The 25,479-nt window shown below is 40.6% G+C and overlaps 1 protein-coding gene across 1 annotated transcript in view; it reads right to left on the reverse strand.

Annotated features, from left to right (window-relative positions):
• Positions 1-7,608: 7,608 nt before the first annotated feature.
• The window catches only part of LOC128703827 (major facilitator superfamily domain-containing protein 6), a gene marked incomplete at its 3' end in the record, with an annotated part of 347,143 nt that continues 329,272 nt past the window's right edge, over positions 7,609-25,479 (reverse strand). The window contains 2 exon segments of the mRNA XM_070103751.1: positions 7,609-7,777; positions 18,308-18,497. Of these exon segments, the coding sequence (XP_069959852.1) occupies positions 7,609-7,777; positions 18,308-18,497 (359 nt within the window).

The raw sequence follows: 25,479 nt of genomic DNA on the forward strand, positions 1-25,479 counted from the left end.
TATATATATATATATATATATATATATATATATATATATATATATATATATATATATATATATATATATATATATATATATATATATATATATGTCGTGCCGAATAGGCAGAACTTGCGATCTTGGCTTAAATAGCAACGCTCATCTTGCCATATAGGACAAGTGAAAATTTGTGTATGCAATAATTTCGCCAAAATCATTCTGAACCTAACGAAAAAAATATATTTCACTGTGTTTGTTTAGTATTAAATTATTGTAAACAAATCTAAAATATATTTAGTTGGGTTAGGCTAAAATAAATTGTTCTTGTTATAATAAGGTTAGGTAAGTTTTCTAAGTTTCTTTAGGAGCAAAATTATAAATTTTTGCATCAACATTAATGGAAAAAACATATCTTTAAACGTAAAGAGAAAATTTTAGAAAGGACTTAATTTGAAATGAGTTCTTGCTAATTGACCAGTTTTACATATTCGGCACGATATATATATATATATATATATATATATATATATATATATATATATATATATATATATATATATATATATATATATATATATATATATATATATATATATATGCAAAACAACCACTGTGAAAGAATAGAGAAATTCCAAGCGCTTTCGTGACTACTACATTATCACACTATCCTTGATAATGTGAGTAGTCACGAAAGCTCTTGGAATTTCTCTATTCTTTCACAGTGGTTGTTTTGCATATTCTGAAATCACCTGTTTACTGTGATCTTATTGCATATATATATATATATATATATATATATATATATATATATATATATATATATATATATATATATTAGCTCTAATGTGGTTGAAAATCACGTTCGACTCCTGTGCTATATGTACTGAATAATGGTGTTATGAAATTCTCAGTTCTAATGGTTTTCCTATCTGTCTCAAATAGGAGAGACTGCAGCTGTTGCAACCAATTCTGAAGACACCACCAGCATGCTGTTGGGTTGAGTTCTTTATCGGAATGCTTCTAACAGTCCATGAATTTTTAAATACTACTTGTATATTAAATCTTTTAAGGGCGTTTGGCAGGAGAGAGAACTTCTCGTTGTATGAGAGGACCAACACTTTCTTAGTGTGAGGTGTTATCTTAGGTTCTGTTCCATAATAAGTTTTCTTAGCTGCCAGCAAGGCAGCTAATGCTATAATATTCATCCTTCTGCCTATGGGCACTGGTATGCCTGGAGGCACTTCCTGCCCTTCTCTCCTTCCCTCCCTTACTCCAGTGAATGCATCCTCTGGGATCGTATTAGCTCAGACATCCTTCTTTTTTTTTCTGCAATTTTGCATATATATATAAGTGAACAGTATTTAGATAAGGCTAAAGAGGTCTTTGTGGCATTTTTGGATTTGGAAAAGGCGTATGACAGGGTGGATAGGGGGGCAATGTGGCAGATGTTGCAAGTGTATGGTGTAGGAGGTAGGTTACTGAAAGCAGTGAAGAGTTTTTACGAGGATAGTGAGGCTCAAGTTAGAGTATGTAGGAAAGAGGGAAATTTTTTCCCAGTAAAAGTAGGCCTTAGACAAGGATGTGTGATGTCACCGTGGTTGTTTAATATATTTATAGATGGGGTTGTAAGAGAAGTAAATGCGAGGGTCTTGGCAAGAGGCGTGGAGTTAAAAGATAAAGAATCACACACAAAGTGGGAGTTGTCACAGCTGCTCTTTGCTGATGACACTGTGCTCTTGGGAGATTCTGAAGAGAAGCTGCAGAGATTGGTGGATGAATTTGGTAGGGTGTGCAAAAGAAGAAAATTAAAGGTGAATACAGGAAAGAGTAAGGTTATGAGGATAACAAAAAGATTAGGTGATGAAAGATTGAATATCAGATTGGAGGGAGAGAGTATGGAGGAGGTGAACGTATTCAGATATTTGGGAGTGGACGTGTCAGCGGATGGGTCTATGAAAGATGAGGTGAATCATAGAATTGATGAGGGAAAAAGAGTTTACCTGGAGTTTACCTGGAGAGAGTTTCGGGGGTCAACGCCCCCGCGGCCCGGTCTGTGACCAGGCCTCCTGGTGGATCAGCGCCTGATCAACCAGGCTGTTGCTGCTGGCTGCACGCAAACCAACGTACGAGCCACAGCCCGGCTGATCAGGAACTGCCTTTAGGTGCTTGTCCAGTGCCAGCTTGAAGACTGCCAGGGGTCTGTTGGTAATCCCCCTTATGTGTGCTGGGAGGCAGTTGAACAGTCTCGGTCCCCTGACACTTATTGTATGGTCTCTTAACGTGCTAGTGACACCCCTGCTTTTCATTGGGGGGATGGTGCATCGTCTGCCAAGTCTTTTGCTTTCGTAGTGAGTGATTTTCGTGTGCAAGTTCGGTACTAGTCCCTCTAGGATTTTCCAGGTGTATATAATCATGTATCTCTCCCTCCTGCGTTCCAGGGAATACAGGTTTAGAAACCTCAAGCGCTCCCAGTAATTGAGGTGTTTTATCTCCGTTATGCGCGCCGTGAAAGTTCTCTGTACATTTTCTAGGTCGGCAATTTCACCTGCCTTGAAAGGTGCTGTTAGAGTGCAGCAATATTCCAGCCTAGATAGAACAAGTGACCTGAAGAGTGTCATCATGGGCTTGGCCTCCCTAGTTTTGAAGGTTCTCATTATCCATCCTGTCATTTTTCTAGCAGATGCGATTGATACAATGTTATGGTCCTTGAAGGTGAGATCCTCCGACATAATCACTCCCAGGTCTTTGACGTTGGTGTTTCGCTCTATTTTGTGGCCAGAATTTGTTTTGTACTCTGATGAAGATTTAATTTCCTCATGTTTACCATATCTGAGTAATTGAAATTTCTCATCGTTGAACTTCATATTGTTTTCTGCAGCCCACTGAAAGATTTGGTTGATGTCCGCCTGGAGCCTTGCAGTGTCTGCAATGGAAGACACTGTCATGCAGATTCGGGTGTCATCTGCAAAGGAAGACACGGTGCTGTGGCTGACATCCTTGTCTATGTCGGATATGAGGATGAGGAACAAGATGGGAGCTAGTACTGTGCCTTGTGGAACAGAGCTTTTCACCGTAGCTGCCTCGGACTTTACTCTGTTGACGACTACTCTCTGTGTTCTGTTAGTGAGGAAATTATAGATCCATCGACCAACTTTTCCTGTTATTCCTTTAGCGCGCATTTTGTGCGCTATTACGCCATGGTCACACTTGTCGAAGGCTTTTGCAAAGTCTGTATATATTACATCTGCATTCTTTTTGTCTTCTAGTGCATTTAGGACCTTGTCGTAGTGATCCAGTAGTTGAGACAGACAGGAGCGACCTGTTCTAAACCCATGTTGCCCTGGGTTGTGTAACTGATGGGTTTCTAGATGGGTGGTGATCTTGCTTCTTAGGACCCTTTCAAAGATTTTTATGATATGGGATGTTAGTGCTATTGGTCTGTAGTTCTTTGCTGTTGCTTTACTGCCCCCTTTGTGGAGTGGGGCTATGTCTGTTGTTTTTAGTAACTGAGGGACGACCCCCGTGTCCATGCTCCCTCTCCATAGGATGGAAAAGGCTCGTGATAGGGGCTTCTTGCAGTTCTTGATGAACACAGAGTTCCATGAGTCTGGCCCTGGGGCAGAGTGCATGGGCATGTCATTTATCGCCTGTTCGAAGTCATTTGGCGTCAGGATAACATCGGATAGGCTTGTGTTAATCAAATTTTGTGGCTCTCTCATAAAAAATTCATTTTGATCTTCGACTCTCAGTCTGGTTAGCGGCTTGCTAAAAACTGAGTCATATTGGGACTTGAGTAGCTCACTCATTTCCTTGCTGTCATCTGTGTAGGACCCATCTTGTTTAAGTAGGGGCCCAATACTGGACGTTGTTCTCGATTTTGATTTGGCATAGGAGAAGAAATACTTTGGGTTTCTTTCGATTTCATTTATGGCTTTTAGTTCTTCCCGCGATTCCTGACTCCTAAAGGATTCTTTTAGCTTAAGTTCGATGCTTGCTATTTCTCTGACCAGTGTCTCCCTGCGCATTTCTGATATATTGACCTCTTTTAGCCGCTCTGTTATTCTTTTCCGTCGCCTGTAAAGGGAGCGCCTGTCTCTTTCTATTTTACATCTACTCCTCCTTTTTCTTAGAGGAATAAGCCTTGTGCATACATCGAGTGCCACCGAGTTAATCTGTTCTAGGCATAAGTTTGGGTCTGTGTTGCTTAGTATATCTTCCCAGCTTATATCGGTTAGGACTTGGTTTACTTGGTCCCACTTTATGTTTTTGTTATTGAAGTTGAATTTGGTGAATGCTCCCTCGTGACTAGTCTCATTTTGTCGGTCTGGGGCTCCACGCATACATGTCTGAACCTCAATTATGTTGTGATCTGAGTATATTGTTTTTGATATGGTGACATTTCTTATCAGATCATCATTGTTAGTGAAGATGAGGTCTAGTGTATTCTCCAGTCTAGTAGGCTCTATTATTTGCTGGTTTAAATTGAATTTTGTGCAGAGATTTAAAAGCTCGTGTGAGTGTGAGTTTTCATCAGAGCTGCCTCCTGGTGTTATTACTGCAACAATATTATTTGCTATATTCCTCCATTTTAGGTGCCTTAAGTTGAAATCCCCCAGGAGCAAGATGTTGGGTGCAGGAGCTGGAAGATTTTCCAGACAGTGGTCAATTTTTAACAGCTGTTCCTGGAATTGCTGGGATGTTGCATCCGGAGGCTTGTAGACTACCACAATGACTAGGTTTTGGTTCTCGACCTTTACTGCTAAAACTTCCACTACGTCATTTGAGGCATTAAGCAGTTCTGTGCAAACAAGTGACTCTGCAATGTACAGGCCAACCCCCCCCTTTTGCCTGTTCACTCTGTCACATCTGTATAGGTTGTAACCTGGGATCCATATTTCGTTGTCCAAGTGATCCTTTATGTGGGTCTCAGTGAAAGCCGCGAACATTGCCTTTGCCTCTGCAAGCAGTCCACGGATGAAAGGTATTTTGTTGTTTATTGCTGGCTTTAGACCCTGTATATTTGCAAAGAAGAATGTTATCGGACTGGTGGTATTGTTGGTACTGGGGGGGGATTTTTTTTCCGGCATTAGTATCTGTATCTGTTGGTTTGGAGTGGAGGCCATCGACTGTGGTTCCACTCCAGGAATGACTGGATTTGGTGTACGATTTCTGCCATTTCCTGCCAGTTTTTTTTCCTTCCTGGCACTAAAAAACCTCTCCCTCTTGAGTGGCTGTGGCTACCCAGGTTTTCCCATGGCCTGGATGTTTTGTATCTTTTTGTCCCCTTTAGATGGTATGCCTGGCAATTTAAGTTATAGCACAGTCTTTCCTGTACTGAAGAGGTACACATTTCAGGGTGAAAAAGCTTACAGGAAGGGAGTTTGCATTTTCCTGTTGTCATATGGGCATGACATTTTCTAGGGTGGTCATAGTTGCATGTCCCATCTGTTTTTCCAGATTTCCCATGCCAGCAGATACCAAGTGCATAGTATGTGCACAGGCTTGGTTTCCGTTTGCCTTGGGTTTCTGTGACTGTATTCCCTGTTGGTGCATGTTTCCCTGTCTTATTCCTATCCTCCTTAGCACCAACAATGGAGCTCCCACCAGTTGTTTTTGGTAATTTATCCTCACTATTGCTATTGGAGTCCTCTTGTTTGCTATTTCCTGCGGTATTTCTGGTTTGCAATATTGGTTTTATCTTATCTTTGACTACACTTGTTTCCCTACTATGGCTCCTGTCCTCTATGAGGTCATTTATATGTATTCCTTCCTGCGTATAATTCCCGACTACCTGGACAAAATCTCCAGCTTCACCATTACTGTCTCCCAGGACAGTATCTCCAGCTTCACCATTTCTGTCTCCCAGGACAGCACCTCCAGCTTCACCATTACTGTCTCCCAGGACAGCACTATCAGCCCCACATTTACTGACTACCAGGACATCACCTCCAGCCTTACAGTTTGTGACTACATGGCCAGTATCAAGGGCAGTACCATTCAGCCCGGACTTTTTATGTTCCCATCTGTTGTAGAAAGCTTCCAGGTTTTCTATGAAAGCAGCTTTGATGTTATCCTCTTTTAATACCCTTGTGATTTTAGTCCACAGATTTTCCTCATTTGGGCATACCCAAAAACACTTCTCTGTTTTAATACTGCTTGTAGCTAGTTCTGGGATATCTGCACAAGGAGCGTGACACCAATTTCCACAAAAATGACAATTTATCCATGTGGTAGCCCGTTTGTTTGACTGACCACAGACTACACACAGCTTCATAATGATTTGAATGGTTGATTTACTGCAAGTCTACTAGCAACCTCTTGAATATTATATTAATAACCTTAAATGAAGCTCTAGCTATTTGTATTTCTGTTTCTAACTCTTTTTGTATATTGGACAGCTTACCGTCACGTTCCTGATTTTTAATGTTTGTGTTTATAAGGGCGCCTACAAACCCATCCGTTTACAGTCTGCTTTATTGTCCAACGAAACTGTTTGAAACCAGTCCCGGGTTCGGACCAGTCAAGGGTTCGGACCAGTCAAGGGTTCGGACCAGTCGATCTGCTCTGATCAGTGGGTCACTTATTTAAAACATACTGGTCGGTGATTTGAGCTAACACATGAAGGATCTACTTACCCGAGTAATAAATATATATATATATATATATATATATATATATATATATATATATATATATATATATATATATATATATATATATATATATATATATAACAGCACTGCGACTAGTCGGGAGATTGAATCCGTGTTGTTTTAGCCCACGTCATGGTGAGCAAAAATTCACGACACTAACCCACAGGATCATACAATCTTACAAGAATCATGTACCCAGAAGAGCTAGGTGTTGTACTGTGATCCATGGACATACGATGATGTGGGTGACTTAGAGCTAATTTCATTCTACTTCCCATTTGGTGCACTAGCCTCCACAAGCAGCATATACCGTACTGTAACGAGTGGTATTGATTAATGCTTCAAACATCAGATGCTCAGTATCACTGGACGTGTAGCTCCTGATGCTAGCACATACATGGCTGTGGAAAGCTACAAACTAATTTCATTCTTCTCCCGTTTAGAGTAACAGTCTTCACGAACGAGCATTTTTAAGAAAATGACAATACTGTTCCTTTTCCTTTCCCAAGTTTCTCTTCCTGCTCTTCATTCCTCTTCCATCTTAATTTCCTGACCTACACTATATCAAAGCTTCGAGTTTCCCTCCAGATTCACTTTCCTTCTTATTAGTAGGTTCCTCATTTCTTACTTTTTAAACGCAGTTCATGACAGCCTTGTCCTTCCCTCTTCACACGCCTCTACCCTTAAACAGAACAGATTTTCCTTGTCTCTAGCTGCTCCCACTTCTTCCATCATATCTTCAGTTTATATGCATGTACGCATACAGGTGTACATGGTTGTCAGTGCGGCAAGTCACTGAAAATATCCAGAACACTGACTGACGCCATATTTAAAATCCTCAATAGCGCAATTAGGTGAAGTCTTCTTGTTCTTCTTTTTCTTCTTCTTTAGTATATGTGCAGTTTCCCAAGAGGTAAAGTGGAGTCTGAGTTAATACCCTATGTAGATAAAAATATAAGTAGCATATACACACCTGAAGTCTTGTTTCCCTGTCCCGTGAGAGACGATATCAATTAGAAATCCTGAAAGTGGAGTGAGAACTATGGCTCCCAGGCTGCCAGAGAGTCGCTGGAGGCCGTAGTCACCTTTGTGCTCCCGCAGGATGGCCATTGTAGCACCTTTGAAGAGTGTCAGGCTTGATGCTGTTACATGAAAAATCAAGGAGTAAAAACAAATCTTGTTAGTAGTCACTTACAGTTATGTTGAAGTGTAGAATGTATCACTAATACTTGCACAAGGGATGAACATGGGGAATATATAATAGCTAAATTCAAATCCAAATACTTACAAAAATCTCTCACAGTGATAAACATCTACAGAGTACCACAGTCAAACATTAGCCGTTTTAGTGACAACCTAGGAAGTATGATAACTGATGCACGCATGAATAAAGATCACTTACTACTCTCAGGTGACTTCAATATAAATCTCCTGCAAGACCAGGACCCACACGTTACTGAATTCACAAACACTGAGTAACTGCTTGTTGCTACCAACAATAACAAAACCTACAAGAATTACAGAGACTAGTGTTTCCCTACTAGACCACATCTGGACCAACACCATATCCCCTTTAAAATCAAGCATAATCACAGATAATACCACAGACCACTACTCTACCTTCCTCATAACTAATCTAGGCAAATTACCCCAAGACACTACTAAAGTCACTTTCAGACTTCACAATGAGGCAGCCATTAATAACTTCACAACAGCAGTGACAAACATTGACTGGCACACTGAGCTAGAAATCTATAGAGATATTGACGAATGTATTGATAATTTTCTAAATAAGACCCAATACCTCTGTAACAAGCACTGCCCTGAAAAAACTAAACAGATGACAGCTAAGAGACTGAACAGTCCCTGGCTAACACCCAGCATCCTCAAATCCATAAATACAAAGCACCTATACGAAAAACAGTACAGAATGGGTCACATAACCAGAGACCAAACAATACGTTACTCGTTAATCCTAACCAGCCTGATAAGAAGGCTAAAATATTAAAAAAAATTGTATTATGAGAACAGATTATTCAACTTAAAAGGTGATATAAATAGACCTGGAAAACCCTATCAGAAATTCTAGGAACAAAAAAGATATCACGAAATAGCGCAATTGAACTAACGAAACCAGATGAACCCCAACTCCCTCCAACTGAAACAGCAGACTCAATGATTTCTTCTCCACCATAGGAAAAAACCTTGCCAATAAAATCCCAAGCTCAAATACCCCACCAAATGACTACCTCACTGGCAACTACCCGAACACACTGTTCCTAGCTCCGACTAACCCAACAAAAGTCTCCCTTATTGTCAACACACTAAAAAACAAGACAGGAGATTTAAATACCTTACCACCCTTTATATACAAAAAAGCGTCATAAGTGCTGTCACCAATCATTGCAACACTCTTTAACAAATCCATTGAATCCTCTACCTTCCCTACAGTTCTCAAAATAGCTAGGGTCACCCCGATCCATAAAGGAGGAGACCAAACAGACTTGAACAACTATAGGCCAATATCCAACTTACACCCTCTCTCTAAAATCTTCGAAAAATTAATTCATAAGCGAATCTATTCCTACCTCATCTCCCACAACATACTCATCCCCTGTCAGTTTGGGTTCAGGCCTAATAAAAATACTAATGATGCTATTATACACATGCTAGAACAAATATACACTGGGGATCATCATTGATTTACATAAAGCTTTTGATACAGTTGACCATGATTTTCTCCACATAAAATTGTCGCACTATGGTATAAGAGGGCACTTCCTCAACTACCTAAAATCATACCTCAGCAACAGAAGCCAATATGTGTACACAAATGGAGCAAACTCTTCCACACAGCCAATTACAGTTGGTGTCCCACAGGGAAGTGTCCTTGGCCCTCTTCTCTTTCTCGTTTACATAAATGACCTACCAAATGCATCACAACTACTCAAACCCACACTATTTGCAGATGACACTACATACGTCTTCTCTCACCCAAGCCCAGTCATGCTAGCCAATACTGTGAATACCGAATTACAGAAAATATCTACCTGGATGATGACTAACAAACTTACTCTCAACATTGACGAAACCTACTTCATTCAGTTTGGTAACAGAGCTAGAGATGTCCCTCTTAACATAATGATAACGGATCACCTGTCACAAAGCTCACAGAGGGAAAATTCTTAGGAATCCACCTTGATAATAGACTCAAATTTCAAACACATGCACAACAAATTTCCAAAAGTTCCACAGGGCAGATACGCTGTACAAAGATCCCATCAGGTCGTGGATGGAACGGCTGGGTTGGGTGGCCTTTACACCCACCCAAAACTCACACACACACACACACACACACACACCCTGGTTGGCGAAGGTGGTTGGAAAGGTACATCTTAATTGATATATTTGCCCTTCAGGGAAGAAGTAGGTAGTTTATACTGTTAGTACACTAATATTAGGATTATTGAGGCAACTGTAGATAATAATAATGTAGACCTAAGACCTTAACGTAGGTAGTAATAGGCAGATAATGTAGGCAAACACTAGGTTATGTTAGCCAGGGAGAACTGGCAGCCCAAGTTTGAATGCTGGGCACGGGGTTTTGAGACCGCAGTGCCCTTCTTCTAAGACCAGACACCGTCAGAGCAACAAGTGCCATGATCAGCAGGTGGCACCCCCACGTGTCTTCACATACTAGACCTGGGGAAATCTGGTGGAGGCACCTCGACGTATGGTAGATGTCCTCCTCCATCAGGCCTATACAGTAAGACAAGACCTCCTTTTTCTTCTCGGGATTCTGGCCAGTTTTTGGGGGGGAAACTGCGAGTGAGTTGAGCTGTGGACCTTTGTGACGGCAGGCAGCCCATGACCAGTACGTACCGGCGTCTCTTGTCAGCCTTAGAAGCTAGTGTCATTTTCTGCATAGATATACTAGGGGATACACCTCCCCCCCCTTGGAAACAGGAATTTCTGAGGTGCAGGCAGGTCACTAATAATGACTGAATATTGCAGGAATTAAACCTGCCCATAATGCTCTGCATACAAGGGGCATTGGTATGTTACACTTAACTACTGTATTTCTTTGTACTTCAATGTATCATGTTCAAATAAATAAATAAATAAATAAATAAATAAATAAATAAATAAATAAATGGATGTTAAGTCGGCCCACAAAGCCTAAGCATAATAGAGGATCTCTTTGTATTGCAACCCATTATTGTAAATACAAAATCTCAATGTACTATTTGCAAAGACATAAATAAATAAATAAACAAATAAATTAATTAAAAATAATGCCACTGGCGTCATCATAGGAAATAAAAGCTCAATATATTCTGGTCGTTGTGCATTCCGGTAATAGCATCCCCATACTGCATAATCCCAGCTCCATCTACCTCAGTGCATGTAAAAGGAATAATGCAGTTTGACGTAAGTTCCTAATGTAATTCAATATAATTCTTGAAGATTTTATGCGAATCAGAAGAAGAATTCACGATTTATCGCTTGGAAAAAATATCCTAATTTTTTCAATAAAAGTTGCAAATCAGGACGAAATCAGGACGACACAGCTGAAAACTAATTCAACACCTCAAAGAAACACCAGGTTTTAAAAGTTAAAACCGACCATTCACTCACTCATTTGACCATAAACAGAAATATTAATCTCAGTCTTAAAATAATGAATCCTGTGATACTCCAATACTGAAACTATGTACTGTGCCAAAACAAAAGCATTCACATTGCTAAACTCACAAACTAGTATTTAGTCACTTAGCCATAATACCAACTTACCTCATAATTTGTAATATTTTACAATTAAGAATAAAACTAAGTATGCCCGAAATGCCTAGCCATGCTAAGCGTTCTAGTGGTACACTCTGTAATCACAATTGTACTACATGTAAACCAAACAATAACCAAATTTCTGTAAACTCAGCATTGTAATCCTTATAGAGAATAAACTTTGAAAAGAGAGACTCTCTAGTTATCCCCTGAACCGAGGTTCCTTGATGCTGGTGAGGGGATCGTGATCTAGGGAACTGGATGTGTGCTTCAGTTCCCTGAATTAAGCCTGGATGCCTTCCATCCCCCCCCCCCCAAAAAAAAAAGGTGTTGTATAATCCCTACGGGTTTAGCGCTCCCCATAATAATAATAATAATAATTTAGTTATCTCAGCGAGAACAATATCCCAGAATTCACTTGATGGACGAAGCTGCCCACAACCTCCATTATATTAACTATATTACCACTGAAGTTTTGTAGCCAGAAAAAAAACATTGGCGTTCACAAATTATTGCATAAAAGTTTGTATTTAATTTTCCAGATTTCTTCAGTAAAAATGGAAATACAGATCTACAGTGAACAAAATCAATTCAAACGTCTTTCTCTGAGAGTGACCAGAGTTTCCGGCTGAAGTTGAACAGAGGAAATATTCCCCAGTTATTTCATGAAAACCAATTTGTTTCATAAAATTTGTAAAGTAAAACTTTCACAACCCAAAATTAAGGCGAAGATTCCTTTGAGAAAAAAAAAAATATCAGTACTAAAAGTTTGAAGCCAACCAGAAAATGCATTTTCTAGTTACGCCAGCAGCGTTGTATAGCCCTTGTGGTTTAGCGCTTCTTTTAGAGTATAATAATAATCTAGTTACAGCACAGAACCTAATAATTACGAGTTAATTTAACTATGTTAGTACACTAAGAAATTTACACATACAGCCTAAATCTAAAAATAATTCATCCATTTCATAAAAGACTGACGCCATTCAGAAGAGGTACAGATATTTAATGGAAAATAATAATGTATTATTTCAAAATTAAAATTGGTAATATGGCAACTGCACGTTCCTCCAGCAGTGTCAACTTCTTAAAACTTCTTCTGGTAGGCTTAAAGCCTATCAGAAGAAGTTTCCTGAAGTTATTGTGTGGAAATCGAAATATGGAATTGTCTATTTAAAACTGACCAATAGTTCCATTAACATTTTGCCAAGTTATAGTTGACCTGCATTGAAGATCTGAAGTCATTTGGGTAGGTTACTCTGAAATTGTACACGAAATAATAATAATAATAATAATAATAATAATAATAATAATAATAATAATAATAATAATAATAATATCTTTATTTCTACATGTACAAGGTATACAGGTCTAGCTGACATCAATGACATACTACTACAGTAGATAGAAAGCCGCTTGTTATAAGAACATAAGAACATGAGAAAGGAGGAACACTGCAGGAGGCCTGTTGGCCCATACCTTTACAATTCATCCCATTAACAAAACATTTGCCCAACCCAATTTTCAATGCTACCCAAGAAATAAGCTCTGATGTGAAAGTCCCACTCAAATCCAACCCCTCCCACTCATGTACTTATCCAACCTAAATTTGAAACTACCTATGCTGAGCATTACGGGCAAATTAGGTCAGTTTTGTCCCAGGATGCGACCCACACCAGTCCACTAACACCCAGGATGTGACCCACACCAGTCCACTAACACCCAGGATGTGACCCACACCAGTCCACTAACACCCAGGATGTGACCCACACCAGTCCACTAACACCCAGGATGTGACCCACACCAGTCCACTAACACCCAGGATGTGACCCACACCAGTCCACTAACACCCAGGTTGTGACCCACACCAGTCCACTAACACCCAGGATGTGACCCACACCAGTCCACTAACACCCAGGATGTGACCCACACCAGTCCACTAACACCCAGGATGTGACCCACACCAGTCCACTAACACCCAGGTACCCATTTCACTGATGGGTAAATATAGACAACCGGTGTAAAGAAACACGCTGGGAATCGAACCCAGACACTCGCCGTGTGAAGCGAGAGCTGGAGCCACCAGGCCACGGGGTCCGGAAGTTTGTGGAAGACAAAAATACGGTACATAAGAATGGGGCAGCTGGCTTAAATTCGTACCAAAAAAACATAACAATTAAGTGTTAGATTTTCCTAGCAATTTGTGAGAGTCTGTCATATTGTTAGGTATAACATTCGTGTCTTCCACTAATTTCCTCCATGATTTTCATTTATAACTTCAGAAAGCCTGTCAGGTCGGCTTTACATGGAAGCCCGGTGGCCAGTACCTGACCAGCCGGGCTGTGGTTCATACGTCGGTTTACGTGTGGGCAGCAGTAACAGCCTGGTTGATTACCAGGCTGTTACTGTTAGGCCCTGACCCACCACGAGGCCTGATCACGGACCGGACCGCGGGGGCGTTGACCCCCGAACCCCCTCCAAAATTTCAGAACTCATGTATCTTACTCAGAGAAAAAGTGGTTCTGGCACTCCAGAATTGGTACAATTTTGTAACTTTTGTTCTCGAAATGGTATAATATTATTTTGCTTTGGATAAGTGAAGCTTGTCTCCTCAAGGAGGGCGCCATTATGCTGGCGAGAAGCTCTTCATCCAGGGAATTGGAATTATCCTTCTCGTCGATGGAGATAAATGGTATAAAATACCGACATGGTGGAAAAGTAGACACAAATGCAGTATAATATCATTCTTTATTGACAACGTTTCGCCCACACGGTTAGCTTTATCAAGTCACAAGCAGATCTGTTTGTAACTTGATAAAGCCCGCTGCGTGGGCGAAGCGTTGTTAATAAAGGATGGCACCATACTGCATTTGTGGCTATTTTTCTATCTTTCCCATCTTGGGAATGACTCTAAATCACTCTCATCCCCCAGTACATGTATGACACCTTCTGGTTTAACGTTTCTTACTGAGCAAAACAGAAAAATTCTTACAGGCGTCAATCTTGAATGGATGATGTATCTTACGAAACGGTTGAACCATTCTTCAGGATTAAGTAATATGCGTAACTGTAGAATGCATCTTCAGGTCGCATTCAAACTTTTATTTGCTTTCCTCAGTGGAAGTTTCTCCTTGACTTAAGGCTGTAAGTTCTGAGGCGCCAATTTTACTAAACAAACTGGTTGCCGCGAAATATTTGGAAAATGTATTGTAATGATAATTTTTTATATGCCTATAACGTCTGTGGTCGTTCAAGATCATTGTAAACGACCTGTCATGAATATAAAGTCTAAATTAAATTACTTATTTGCTTACTTATATATTTATTAATCCACAAGAAGACACACAGGAGATTAATTGATCTGTTTATTTTGGTCCTCTTCTGGGATCCATCTGTTGAAGAGGATCCTATAAGATAGTCGAAATATACAGATCAATTAATCTCCTGAGTTTCTGTCTCCACATGAGTTATTATTGAACATTGACAAGTGTTCAGTACACTTTAGTTATTCACTTATATATTCACATGCTTACTTGTCCAGTTACTTAATCTTTTAACGATGGTCAGCGTTATTTAGATAATAGTTTGAACTTATTTGGGTCTGAGTACGTTATAATTTGCTCCTTTTTTAATGGAAGAAATTGGGAAAATTAGAATACTGGTTTTCATGCGATAATTTCAGAGTGCCTTAACCCGTAACTTGGTTGGTAGCGCACTCAGCTCACACACTGAGGTCCATAGTTCGATCCACTATATGGGTGGGAACCGTGGGGCGTGTTTCCTTAAGACATCTGCTGTCCCTGTTCACTTAGCAGCCAGTAGGTACCAGATGTAAAGTGTAACTAATGTGACATTTTATTGTGACAACGTTTCGCTCTCCAGGAGCTTTGTCAAGCAATCAGGAGGATTCTGGCAAGAATCCTCCTGAAAACAGTAAACCCTGCCACCACACAGTCTCTCCTGTTAATACTACACAAGCACATTACAGAGGATGAACACTGAAGTAGACCTTCTCTAATCCAACCTCCAACAGAAATATTTGTGTATGATGAATGGTTTTGAAAACCGACAAGTTAAAGAATTGAGACACTTATGCAACACATGGGAATCTTTATTGAAGAAACGTTTCGCCACACAGTGGCTTCATCAGTCCAATACAAAGTAGAAATGGGTAAGGAGAGTAGAAGTTTGAGGTAATCAGTCCCTCAACCTGGAAACATTTCTTCAATAAAGATTCCCATGTGTTGTGTAAGTTTCTCAATTCTTTAGAAATATTTGTCTAATCTATTTTTATGTTACCCAAGTAATAGCATTGATATCCTTGTACTCACGTGCAAGTTAATTATTCTAACATTGTATTACTACTACTACTACAACTTATTTCTACTACTACTACTATCACTAGTATTACACTTCACTCTAAGCCTATATATACCCTGTGTCCACGGCTTGACAAAGCTCCTGGAGAGCGAAACGTTGCCACAATAAAATGTCACATTAGTTGCACTTGAGTCCTTTTACTTTACATATTGTCGGTAATTCTACCAACATATATACAGGTACCTGGGTGTTAACCGACTGGTGTGGATCGCATCCTGGGGACAAAATTAACCTAAGTTGCCCGAAATGCTCTGCATAACCAAGGTCTTTCAATACAGAATGACACTGATGTCAGCTATGATTTGTACATGTATCATGTACTTATAGAAATTAGCACTATTATTATTAGTGTTGGCTTCAGCCCTTCAGCGTTGATAAATTGGTAATGTAGATCTGAACGGTTTCAAAATTAACGTGCTGGTGATTTATAGGATATAGGTCACTCTGGGATAGCCTCTTCACTTTGGCATGAATGATGGTATTTCTTAGTGGAAGATTTGAATTAGCTTTGTGCCGTATATTTCCTAGTTTGCCATTTTTATTGAAGAGATCTACTATTTTCTACATAATAACTTGTGAATTCCTCTCGTGATTCACTTCAAGTCTCCTGTGGTAATATTTAAATGCATTAGAAATTTATGCCGAACTGTATTATCGCTGTCGGATGTACTATTGACGTACTGTGGAGAAATTTTCTCCAGGAGGGGGCTATCAGCCCCCTTCAGCCCCTTTCAGCCCTTTCAGCTCTGAGGGGCCCAGCCCTCTCAGAAGGGGCAAGCGTCTTGTTTACTGCTACCTGGATGTTACCTGGTTACCTGGAGGTTATTCCGGGGATCAACGCCCCCGCGGCCCGGTCCATGACCAGGCCTCCCGATGGATCAGGGCCTGATCAACTAGGCTGTTACTGCTGGCCGCACACAGTCCGACGTACGAGCCACAGCCCGGCTGATCCGGCACTGACTTTAGGTATCTGTCCAGCTCTCTCTTGAAGGCAGCCAGGGGTTTATTGGCAATTCCCCTAATGCTTGATGGGAGGCTGTTGAACAGTTTTGGGCCCCGGACACTTATGGTGTTTTCTCTTAGTGTACCAATGGCGCCCCTACTTTTTATTGGCGGCATTTTGCATCGCCTGCCCAGTCTTTTACTTTCGTAGGGAGTGATTTCTGTGTGCAGATTTGGGACCATTCCTTCCAAGATTTTCCAAGTATCTCTCCCTCCTGCGTTAGAGTCAAGTTTTCAATCCCAGATTATATCTCGTTATCGTGAAAGATCTCTGTACACTTTCTAGATCGCGATTTCACCTGCCAACGCAGTATTCCAGCCTAGTCAAGTGCTTCCAACTACAGTGAGAAATTGATCTCAGATGCCTTACAAGTATGCGACATGGTCAAGCGACCGTTGCTCCTTGCAGTCCAGTGTTGCAGAGTGTATTTTATTAAGAGACAGTACATCTCTTACTTTAGCAGGACAATTAAGGAAAATCCTGCTCCCACTTTATTACCATAGTAAAGATAGTGGACATTGTTGTCTATGCTTAAGACAGCAAGAATCAAACATTCTGCTTTGCTTCATCGAGGAAGTGGCAAGGAAGCAAAAAGTACTAGGTCAGCTTTTTCTTTGTGCTAGGGGAGTGACGGCATGGGGCGCTGTGGCATCTTCAGATTACTTTTGACTCTACTGAGAGTGACACTGACGCCAGGATAACCAACAAAGAACGATCTGTGCGTTAGTGTGAACAAAGTGTCTCATAAAACACAATAAACACTTAAGAGAAGTGTGATCAGCTTCTTCAGTGATAACATTGTGAACAATAAAGACAAATCTTGTGGAACATAGTGTACCAGTGTGCGTTTCCTAGACAATGGAAGACGTGGACATCCAAGGACACTTCAGCTTCTATCAAGTCACCGATACCTGTCGAAGGTGTGAAGAACACCATAGCTCACGCTACAAGAGCAAGGTATGTTACGAATTTCTTGTAGTACGGGGGACTGCGCAGTTCTTGAGTCGCAAGGAGTTTGTAATCAACCTATAGTCGGCAGTAAGGTGTGGACTTTTGAGTCCAAACAAGTATGTAATTTGTCAGCCATCAGTGAATGAAATATGCTGACATAACACCCCCTAGGGGTAATTTATAATCTTACAAATTATAACTCTTTACAGCCCATTGAGAGATGACTTCGACAGCTTCTCAAGACCTCGTCTGCAGGGGCGGCTGTGCAGGCGATGAGCTGTCTTTCTAAGTTAAGTACAAACTCTTTAAACTTAACTGGTAATGCCATTTCTCAACATACTGGGACTGAGGTTATGTAATACGGGGATATCTTTCTCGGGTCACGGAGCGACCGAGAAAGATATCTCCGTATTACGAGCCTACAAAATTTAAGGAATGGTTCATACAAAATTCAAAGAGATTTAGCAATAAGGTGATCATATGACCAAGACTTGTGCCAAGAAACACGTAATCTGTTTTCTGATGCTAAAATACCACTACAAACCCACGGCCTTACCTAGCGTCACTCCGTTGATGAGACGCATCAGGAGGAACAACATGTAGGTGAGGACAGGTTGAAATTCACGCACGGTGTGAGTGTTGGAACACACCTGTTGACGAGGCACTAGCGCTAAGCACTGAGCGTAACATTCCTGCGCCTTACTGCTTGTGTTGGTCTTGCTGGTCCACCCTGATGCCTCGCCACTCTGTGGAAACATCGCTAATGAGTACAATTGGGATTACAGACAACACGGTAATAAACCCTTCAAGGAATGGAGGCCTTAATATTGGTGAAGAGCTCTTTATATAAGGAACCAGAGTGAGCTTCTACTAATGATAAAACCTGATTATCTTCCATTCCACAGGAGCTCTATGACTACACTGTTTTGAGTTTCGAAATGAATATAATACTATTTTTTTTCATGTACTATGAAACAGCAACTATGATTTCAAGCCCAAATTTCAGTTGAAGTGATATTTCACAAAGCATCCACTTCAAGTGGGGTGCCGAAATACTGTTGTAAAGCTCCAGGTCCAAGGAATTGGAGCTACCCCTCTCCCTCCTCAGGTCAAACCGATTGCCTCTCATTCCCTAAAAGCAATATTACCCGTAATGGGTTTACAAAATCTAGCACTCGTGCAAAACTCAGGGAAGAGGGGAAAGGCATCTCTGGTATACTTGTAAATATGTTTTTACCTCAACATGACACTAGTCATGCCACAGCTTGGCTCTCCCATACCTCACACACTACCTCGGGTCAGGTGACCTGACCTCTCAGCGTCACCTAATCTCTCTTCATTGGGTCAGGTGACCTGACCTCTCAGCGTCACCTAATCTCTCTTCATTGGGTCAGGTGACCTGACCTCTCAGCGTCACCTAATCTCTCTTCATTGGGTCAGGTGACCTGACCTCTCAGCGTCACCTAATCTCTCTTCATTATTTACCCCTCAAGGGAGGTTCCTTGATGTTGGTGAGGGGCTCTTAATTTAGGGAATTGGATCTGTGCTCCAGTTCCCCGAATTAAGCCTGAATGCCTTCCACATCCCCCCCCCAGGCGCTGTATAATCCTCCGGGTTTAGCGCTTCCCCTTGATTATAATAATAATAATAATCAGCATCACCTAATCTCTCTTCATTATTTACCCCTCAAGGGAGGTTCCTTGATGTTGGTAAGGGGCTCTTAATCTAGGGAATTGGATCTGTGCTCCAGTTCCCTGAATTGAACCCGAATACCTTCCAGCCCACCCACGCGCTGTTTAATCCTACGGGTTTAGCGCTCCCCATGATTATTATTAATATTATCTTCATCATTTAGTAACAAAAAAAGGCACAATACCGTGACTGGAACGATACACAAATAACCCGCACATAAAAGAGAGAAGCTTACGACGAGGTTTCGGTCCGACTTGGACCATTGTCAATGGTCCAAGTCGGACCGAAACGTCGTCGTAAGCTTCTCTCTTTTATGTGCGGGTTATTTGTGTGTTCATTATTTAGTCACCGTTTTCAGTAAATTGAATAATGATAAGCTAAGACTGGCGAAACTCATAATGGGCGAAACGATTCCTTAATAAACTCCATAACTTTTGCATGTTTCGGGCAAGTTATTCACAATACTGTCCACATAACATACCGCTGAATTGATTACTACTGGCTACACTAACATCTAAAATTTCCAACAAATTAAAATTGGTAGCTACCATTTTATTGACTTAACTTTTATCACATTTAATTCCTTACTTAAATTAATATTAGAGAGTCTGAACATTTTAATCCCTAGACTGCTGCTACACCAACAGTTTTGTCTCCCGGATTTTGGACACAGCAGATTCTAGCCTCATAAGCTAATTACTAGTGGGTAAGTGCTGTATTACCCCTACAGGTTTAGCTTTTCCCCATACTACTACTACTACTACTACTACTACTACTACTACTACTACTAATAATAATAATAATAATAATAATAATAATAATAATAATAATGGTAGATGACAGGACTTACGGGTGTTGGGAGACTCACTTATACGTCTTTCCTCGTCCGTGTTATGGTTTGTTTGCAATTGTGTCATTACGATTTCGTGAGTTATGAATGACGGCTTTGAGGGGACTAGAGCTAGAGTTCATCACAACCATGCTGGCAGGAGATTCAACTGTAAAAACTTGCATTTGTGGTCACACTGGTGCCTGTACTAACCTCTCTTATGGTGTATGAATATACATAGTTGCATGAATCTTATTGTAGCCAGCTGGCCCAGTGGCTTACGCGCTGGCTTGGAGTTTTACGACTTACTCGAGTTTAATCCCTACCCGTGGTATGGCGAATCTTGGTGCTTGTGGATGTGATTCGAGCGCATTATCTCCGTTCTCTAAAGTAGTAGTTTATATATGTTGCCTTTTAAGTTATTAATAACGTAATACTCTGTAGTATATGACTAAAGACTTGAGACTACTGTAAAAGCAGAAACAATACAAATGTATTTAAATTCTGTTTGCAGTATCTAACTGCACACGTTATACAGTAAAAATAGACCTTAAATAGAAATGTTTGAAGTCGCCCAAATTGTCTAACATATTTGTAGACGGGGTTGTAAAAAAACATTAGCGCTAAAATGTTAGGGAGACGTGGGATTAAAATACAACGTAAGAACATAAGAAAGAAGGAACACTGCAACAGGCCTACTGACCCACGCGGAGCAGGTCCATTCCCCCCCCCCCCGGATTAGCCCAATGACCCACCCAGTCTGGTCACCTCCACTCAAGGAAGGAGCACGGCACCAGACCCAGCAGCACAAGCTAGTCAGGTCCAACTCACACCCACCCACACCCACTCATGTATTTATCTAACCTATTTTTAAAACTACACAACGTTTTAGCCTCAATAACTGTACTCGGGAGTTTGTTCCACTCATCCACAACTCTATTACCAAACCAGTGCTTTCCTATATCCTTCCTGAATCTGAATTTTTCCAACTTGAAACCATTGCTGCGAGTCCTGTCTTGGCTGGAAATTTTCAGCACGCTATTTACATCCCCTTTATTTATTCCTGTTTTCCATTTATACACCTCGATCATATCCCCCCTAATTCTACGCCTTTCGAGAGAGTGCAGATTCAGGGCCCTCAGTCTATCCTCATAGGGAAGATTTCTGATACATGGGATCATCTTTGTCATCCTCCTCTGTACGTTTTCCAGAGCATTTATATCCATTCTGTAATACGGTGACCAGAACTGAGCAGCATAGTCTAAATGAGGCCTAACCAAGGATATATAGAGTTGAAGAACAACCTGAGGACTTCTATTATTTATACTTCTAGATATGAAGCCAAGAATTCTGTTAGCTTTATTGCGAACACTAATGCACTGTTGTCTTGGTTTTAGATTACTGCTAACCAGAACTCCTAAATCCTTTTCGCAATCAGTAGTATTAAGATCTACATTATTTAGTTTATATGTGGCATGGTTATTTTCCTGTCCAACATTTAGAACTTTGCATTTGTCTATATTAAACTGCATCTGCCACTTCTCCGACCATTGCATCAGTCTATTCAAATCATCCTGGAGTGCTCTAGTGTCCTCATTAGAATGAATTGGACGGCCTATTTTGGTGTCATCAGCAAATTTGCTTATGTCGCTATTTATTCCCTCATCTATGTCGTTTATGTAAATTGTGAACAACAACGGGCCCAACACTGACCCCTGAGGAACACCGCTTGTGACGTGCCCCCATTCTGATTTCTCCCCATTTATGCAAACTCTCTGCTGCCTATTTGTCAGCCATGCCTCTACCCAGGAAAAAATTTCTCCTCCTATTCCGTGTGCCTTAAGTTTCCTCAATAGCCTCTGATGTGGAACTCTATCGAAAGCCTTACTGAAGTCCATATACACAATATCATATTCATTACCATGATCTACCTCCTCAAACACCTTAGTGAAAAAAGTTAGTAAATTCGTAAGACAGGAACGCCCCTTTGTAAAACCGTGTTGAGATTCATTAATCAATCTGTGCCTATCAAGATGGCTACGAATTGCTTCGGCAATTATTGATTCCATAAATTTTCCCACTATGGAGGTAAGGCTTATTGGTCTATAGTTCGAAGCCAAGGACCTGTCACCTGCCTTGTAAATAGGTATTACATTTGCCATTTTCCACTTATCAGGCACTATGCCAGTTTGTAGTGATATGTTAAAAAGATTAGCCAAAGGTATGCTAAGTTCCTCTTTACATTCCTTTAACACCCTTGCAAACAGTTCATCAGGACCTGGGGATTTGTTAGGTTTTAGTTTCTCTATTTGTCTGAGGACCATGTCACTAGTTACCGCAATCGTGCATAGTTTATTATCATCCTGTTCTACATAATCTATTATTTCAGGAATATCGCTAGTATTTTCCTGGGTGAAAACTGAGAGGAAGTAGGTATTGAGAATTTCACACATATCCTTATCACTGTCAGTGATCTGACCAGAGTTACTCTTAAGTGGGCCAATCTTGTCCCTAATCTTACTTCTGTATACCTGAAAGAACCCTTTTGGGTTAGTCTTTGAATCCCTTGCGACCTTAGCCTCATAATCCCTTTTTGCTTTTCTTATTCCTTTCTTTATTTCTCTCTTTAATTGAATATATTGATTTCTTAACTGCCCATCCCCTCTTTTGATACGCCTATATATGCCTCTCTTTTGACCAATGAGATGTTTTAATCTATTGTTCATCCATTTGGGATCATTTTTGTTAGATCTAATTTCCCTACTCGGAACAAAAGTTGTCTGGGCAGCTAGAACTATGCTCTGAAAAACGTCATATTGGCAACCAAGATCACCTACCTGACCCATAGTCAGGACATCCCAATTTAGCCCACCCAGGTAATTTTTCAGTCCCATGAAGTCGGCCAAGCGAAAATCTGGGACAGAGATTTGATTGCAGTTATCTGGGTAATTCCATGATATATTGAAACTAAGTGATTTGTGATCACTTTCCCCAAGCTCATCATTAACCTCAAGATTATTAATTAGTGAATCTTTGTTGGCAAGAACCAAGTCAAGCAGATTGTTTCCTCTAGTTGGTTCTGTCACAACCTGTTCTAAAAAGCAATCCTGAACCGTATCAAGAAAGTCACTAGACTCAAGATTTCCTGTCATATTGTTCCAATCAATTTGTCTAAAGTTAAAATCTCCCATTATCACAACATTTTCATATCTAGATGCCTTATGAATTTCGTCCCATAACAGCTTACTGCACTCCCTATCAAGGTTTGGGGGCCTATAAATCACACCCAAAATTAATTTGTCACGACCCTCGAGAAACTGTAGCCAAACAGATTCTGTGTTCGATGTTTCTAATCTTATATCATGTCTAAGACAACAATTTAAATTTTCTCTGACATACATCGCCACTCCACCACCCTTCCTGTTGACCCTATCAGTGTGGAATAGTTTATAACCCTGTATGTTGCATTCAGAAGGCATTTCTCTATCTTTCAGGTTGAACCAGGTCTCTGTTATACCAATAATATCTATATTACCTACACTTGCAAGTAATCTTAGCTCATCTATCTTATTTCTTAGACTCCTACTATTTGTATAGTAAACCTTAAGGGAGCTAGTCACTCGTTGCCCTCTACTATCTCTCTTTGTTTGTTGATCAATTGATTTGCCATTACTAGCAACTTTATTTTGAATATTGTCTTTTAAACATATCCCTGAGGTATCCCGGTAATAACTGCTGTTTTTAACCCTAATGCTGCAGCCTGATTGTTTCCCACAAACACCCATACCTCTATAATCTATCAGTTTAAATTCCTAGACAAGTCATCAATTACCCTCTCAATTGAATTGGCTAATGCAACCACTCCATCCCCAGAGAGATGAACCCCATCCCTTGCATACATATCACGTTTGCCAAAGAATAGGTCCCAGTTATCAATGAATGGGATTGCAAGTTCCTTGCAGTACCTGTCTAGCCAGCAATTTATACCAATTGCCCTAGACATCCATTCATTGCCCACTCCCTTTCTAGGCAAGATGCTACATATGACTGGGATCCCTCCCTTAGACCTAACTACTTCTATGGCTGACCTGTACTTATCCAGCAGCTCCTCTCTCCTGCCCTTCCCAATGTCATTACCCCCAGCACTAAGACAGATAATGGGCTTGTTCCCATTACCTGCCATAATATTATCCAACCTGCTGACTATGTCACCAACACCAGCTCCAGGAAGGCACACTCTCTGTCTGACCTTTCTGTCTCTGTTACAAAATGCACGGTCCATATATCTTACCTGAGAATCGCCTACTATTAAAATATTCTTACCTTGATTAGCAGGGGAATCAGTGGTACCTTCAACCTCACTAACCACTGAAGTACACTCGTCTTGGAGAACAGAGAATCGATTTCCTACCTTCACATCTTCTCTATTAACTCTCCTCATCTTCCTTCTTCCTGAACTGTGAACCACTTGCCACTTAAAGCGGCTGCCACTATCACTGCTGGTGACCATTTCCTCCTTACCAGCTAAATCCTTCTCACACTCGCTCCCAAACTCATCTATGCGAAGCTTCAGCCTCCTATTTTCCTCCTGAAGAAGTAGAATCTCCTTCTTCAACACTTGAACCTGAGATTCTAAAACACTACAACAAGCCATGGTGCTTGGTAACAGCCCACGCTAACTCCCAAGAGCTTAGGCAGGTATGACCGCAGGTGACCACTGACCTCAGCGTAAGAAATTTATTCCATATGAAAATCAATATTTTCTGTATCCAACTATTAAACTTGGTTTTCATCGACTTGGACATTTGTCATGTCCTCATTGGACGTCATTTTCTTACAAATTCTACAATTGTCTGAGTATTGTAAAGATAACTGGTGTGAGGGGTGTGTCTTGTATATTATCTTCCTGCTGAGGCGGCCTCTGATGTCGCCGAGTTAGACAAATACTCGTTGGTTTCAGTTTTATTTTGAAAGGCTTTTAAACTAAAGTCTGTGTGTACTGCTTGTTGGAGTTCTTACATGGCGACAAGGTTCGCCTCATTATTTGTTGTAATCTCAGTCTGTAATAATGTTGGTAGAATTACCGACAATGTGCAGCTAATGCGGCATTTTTATTGTGACAACGTTTCGCTCTTCAGGAACTTTGTCAAACCTTAAAAAACGACACAAGGCCACAGAGGGCATATATAGGTATTGCAGTGAGGTGA

This window comes from Cherax quadricarinatus, chromosome 87 (genome assembly GCF_038502225.1).
Source record: "Cherax quadricarinatus isolate ZL_2023a chromosome 87, ASM3850222v1, whole genome shotgun sequence".
NCBI lineage: Eukaryota > Metazoa > Arthropoda > Malacostraca > Decapoda > Parastacidae > Cherax > Cherax quadricarinatus.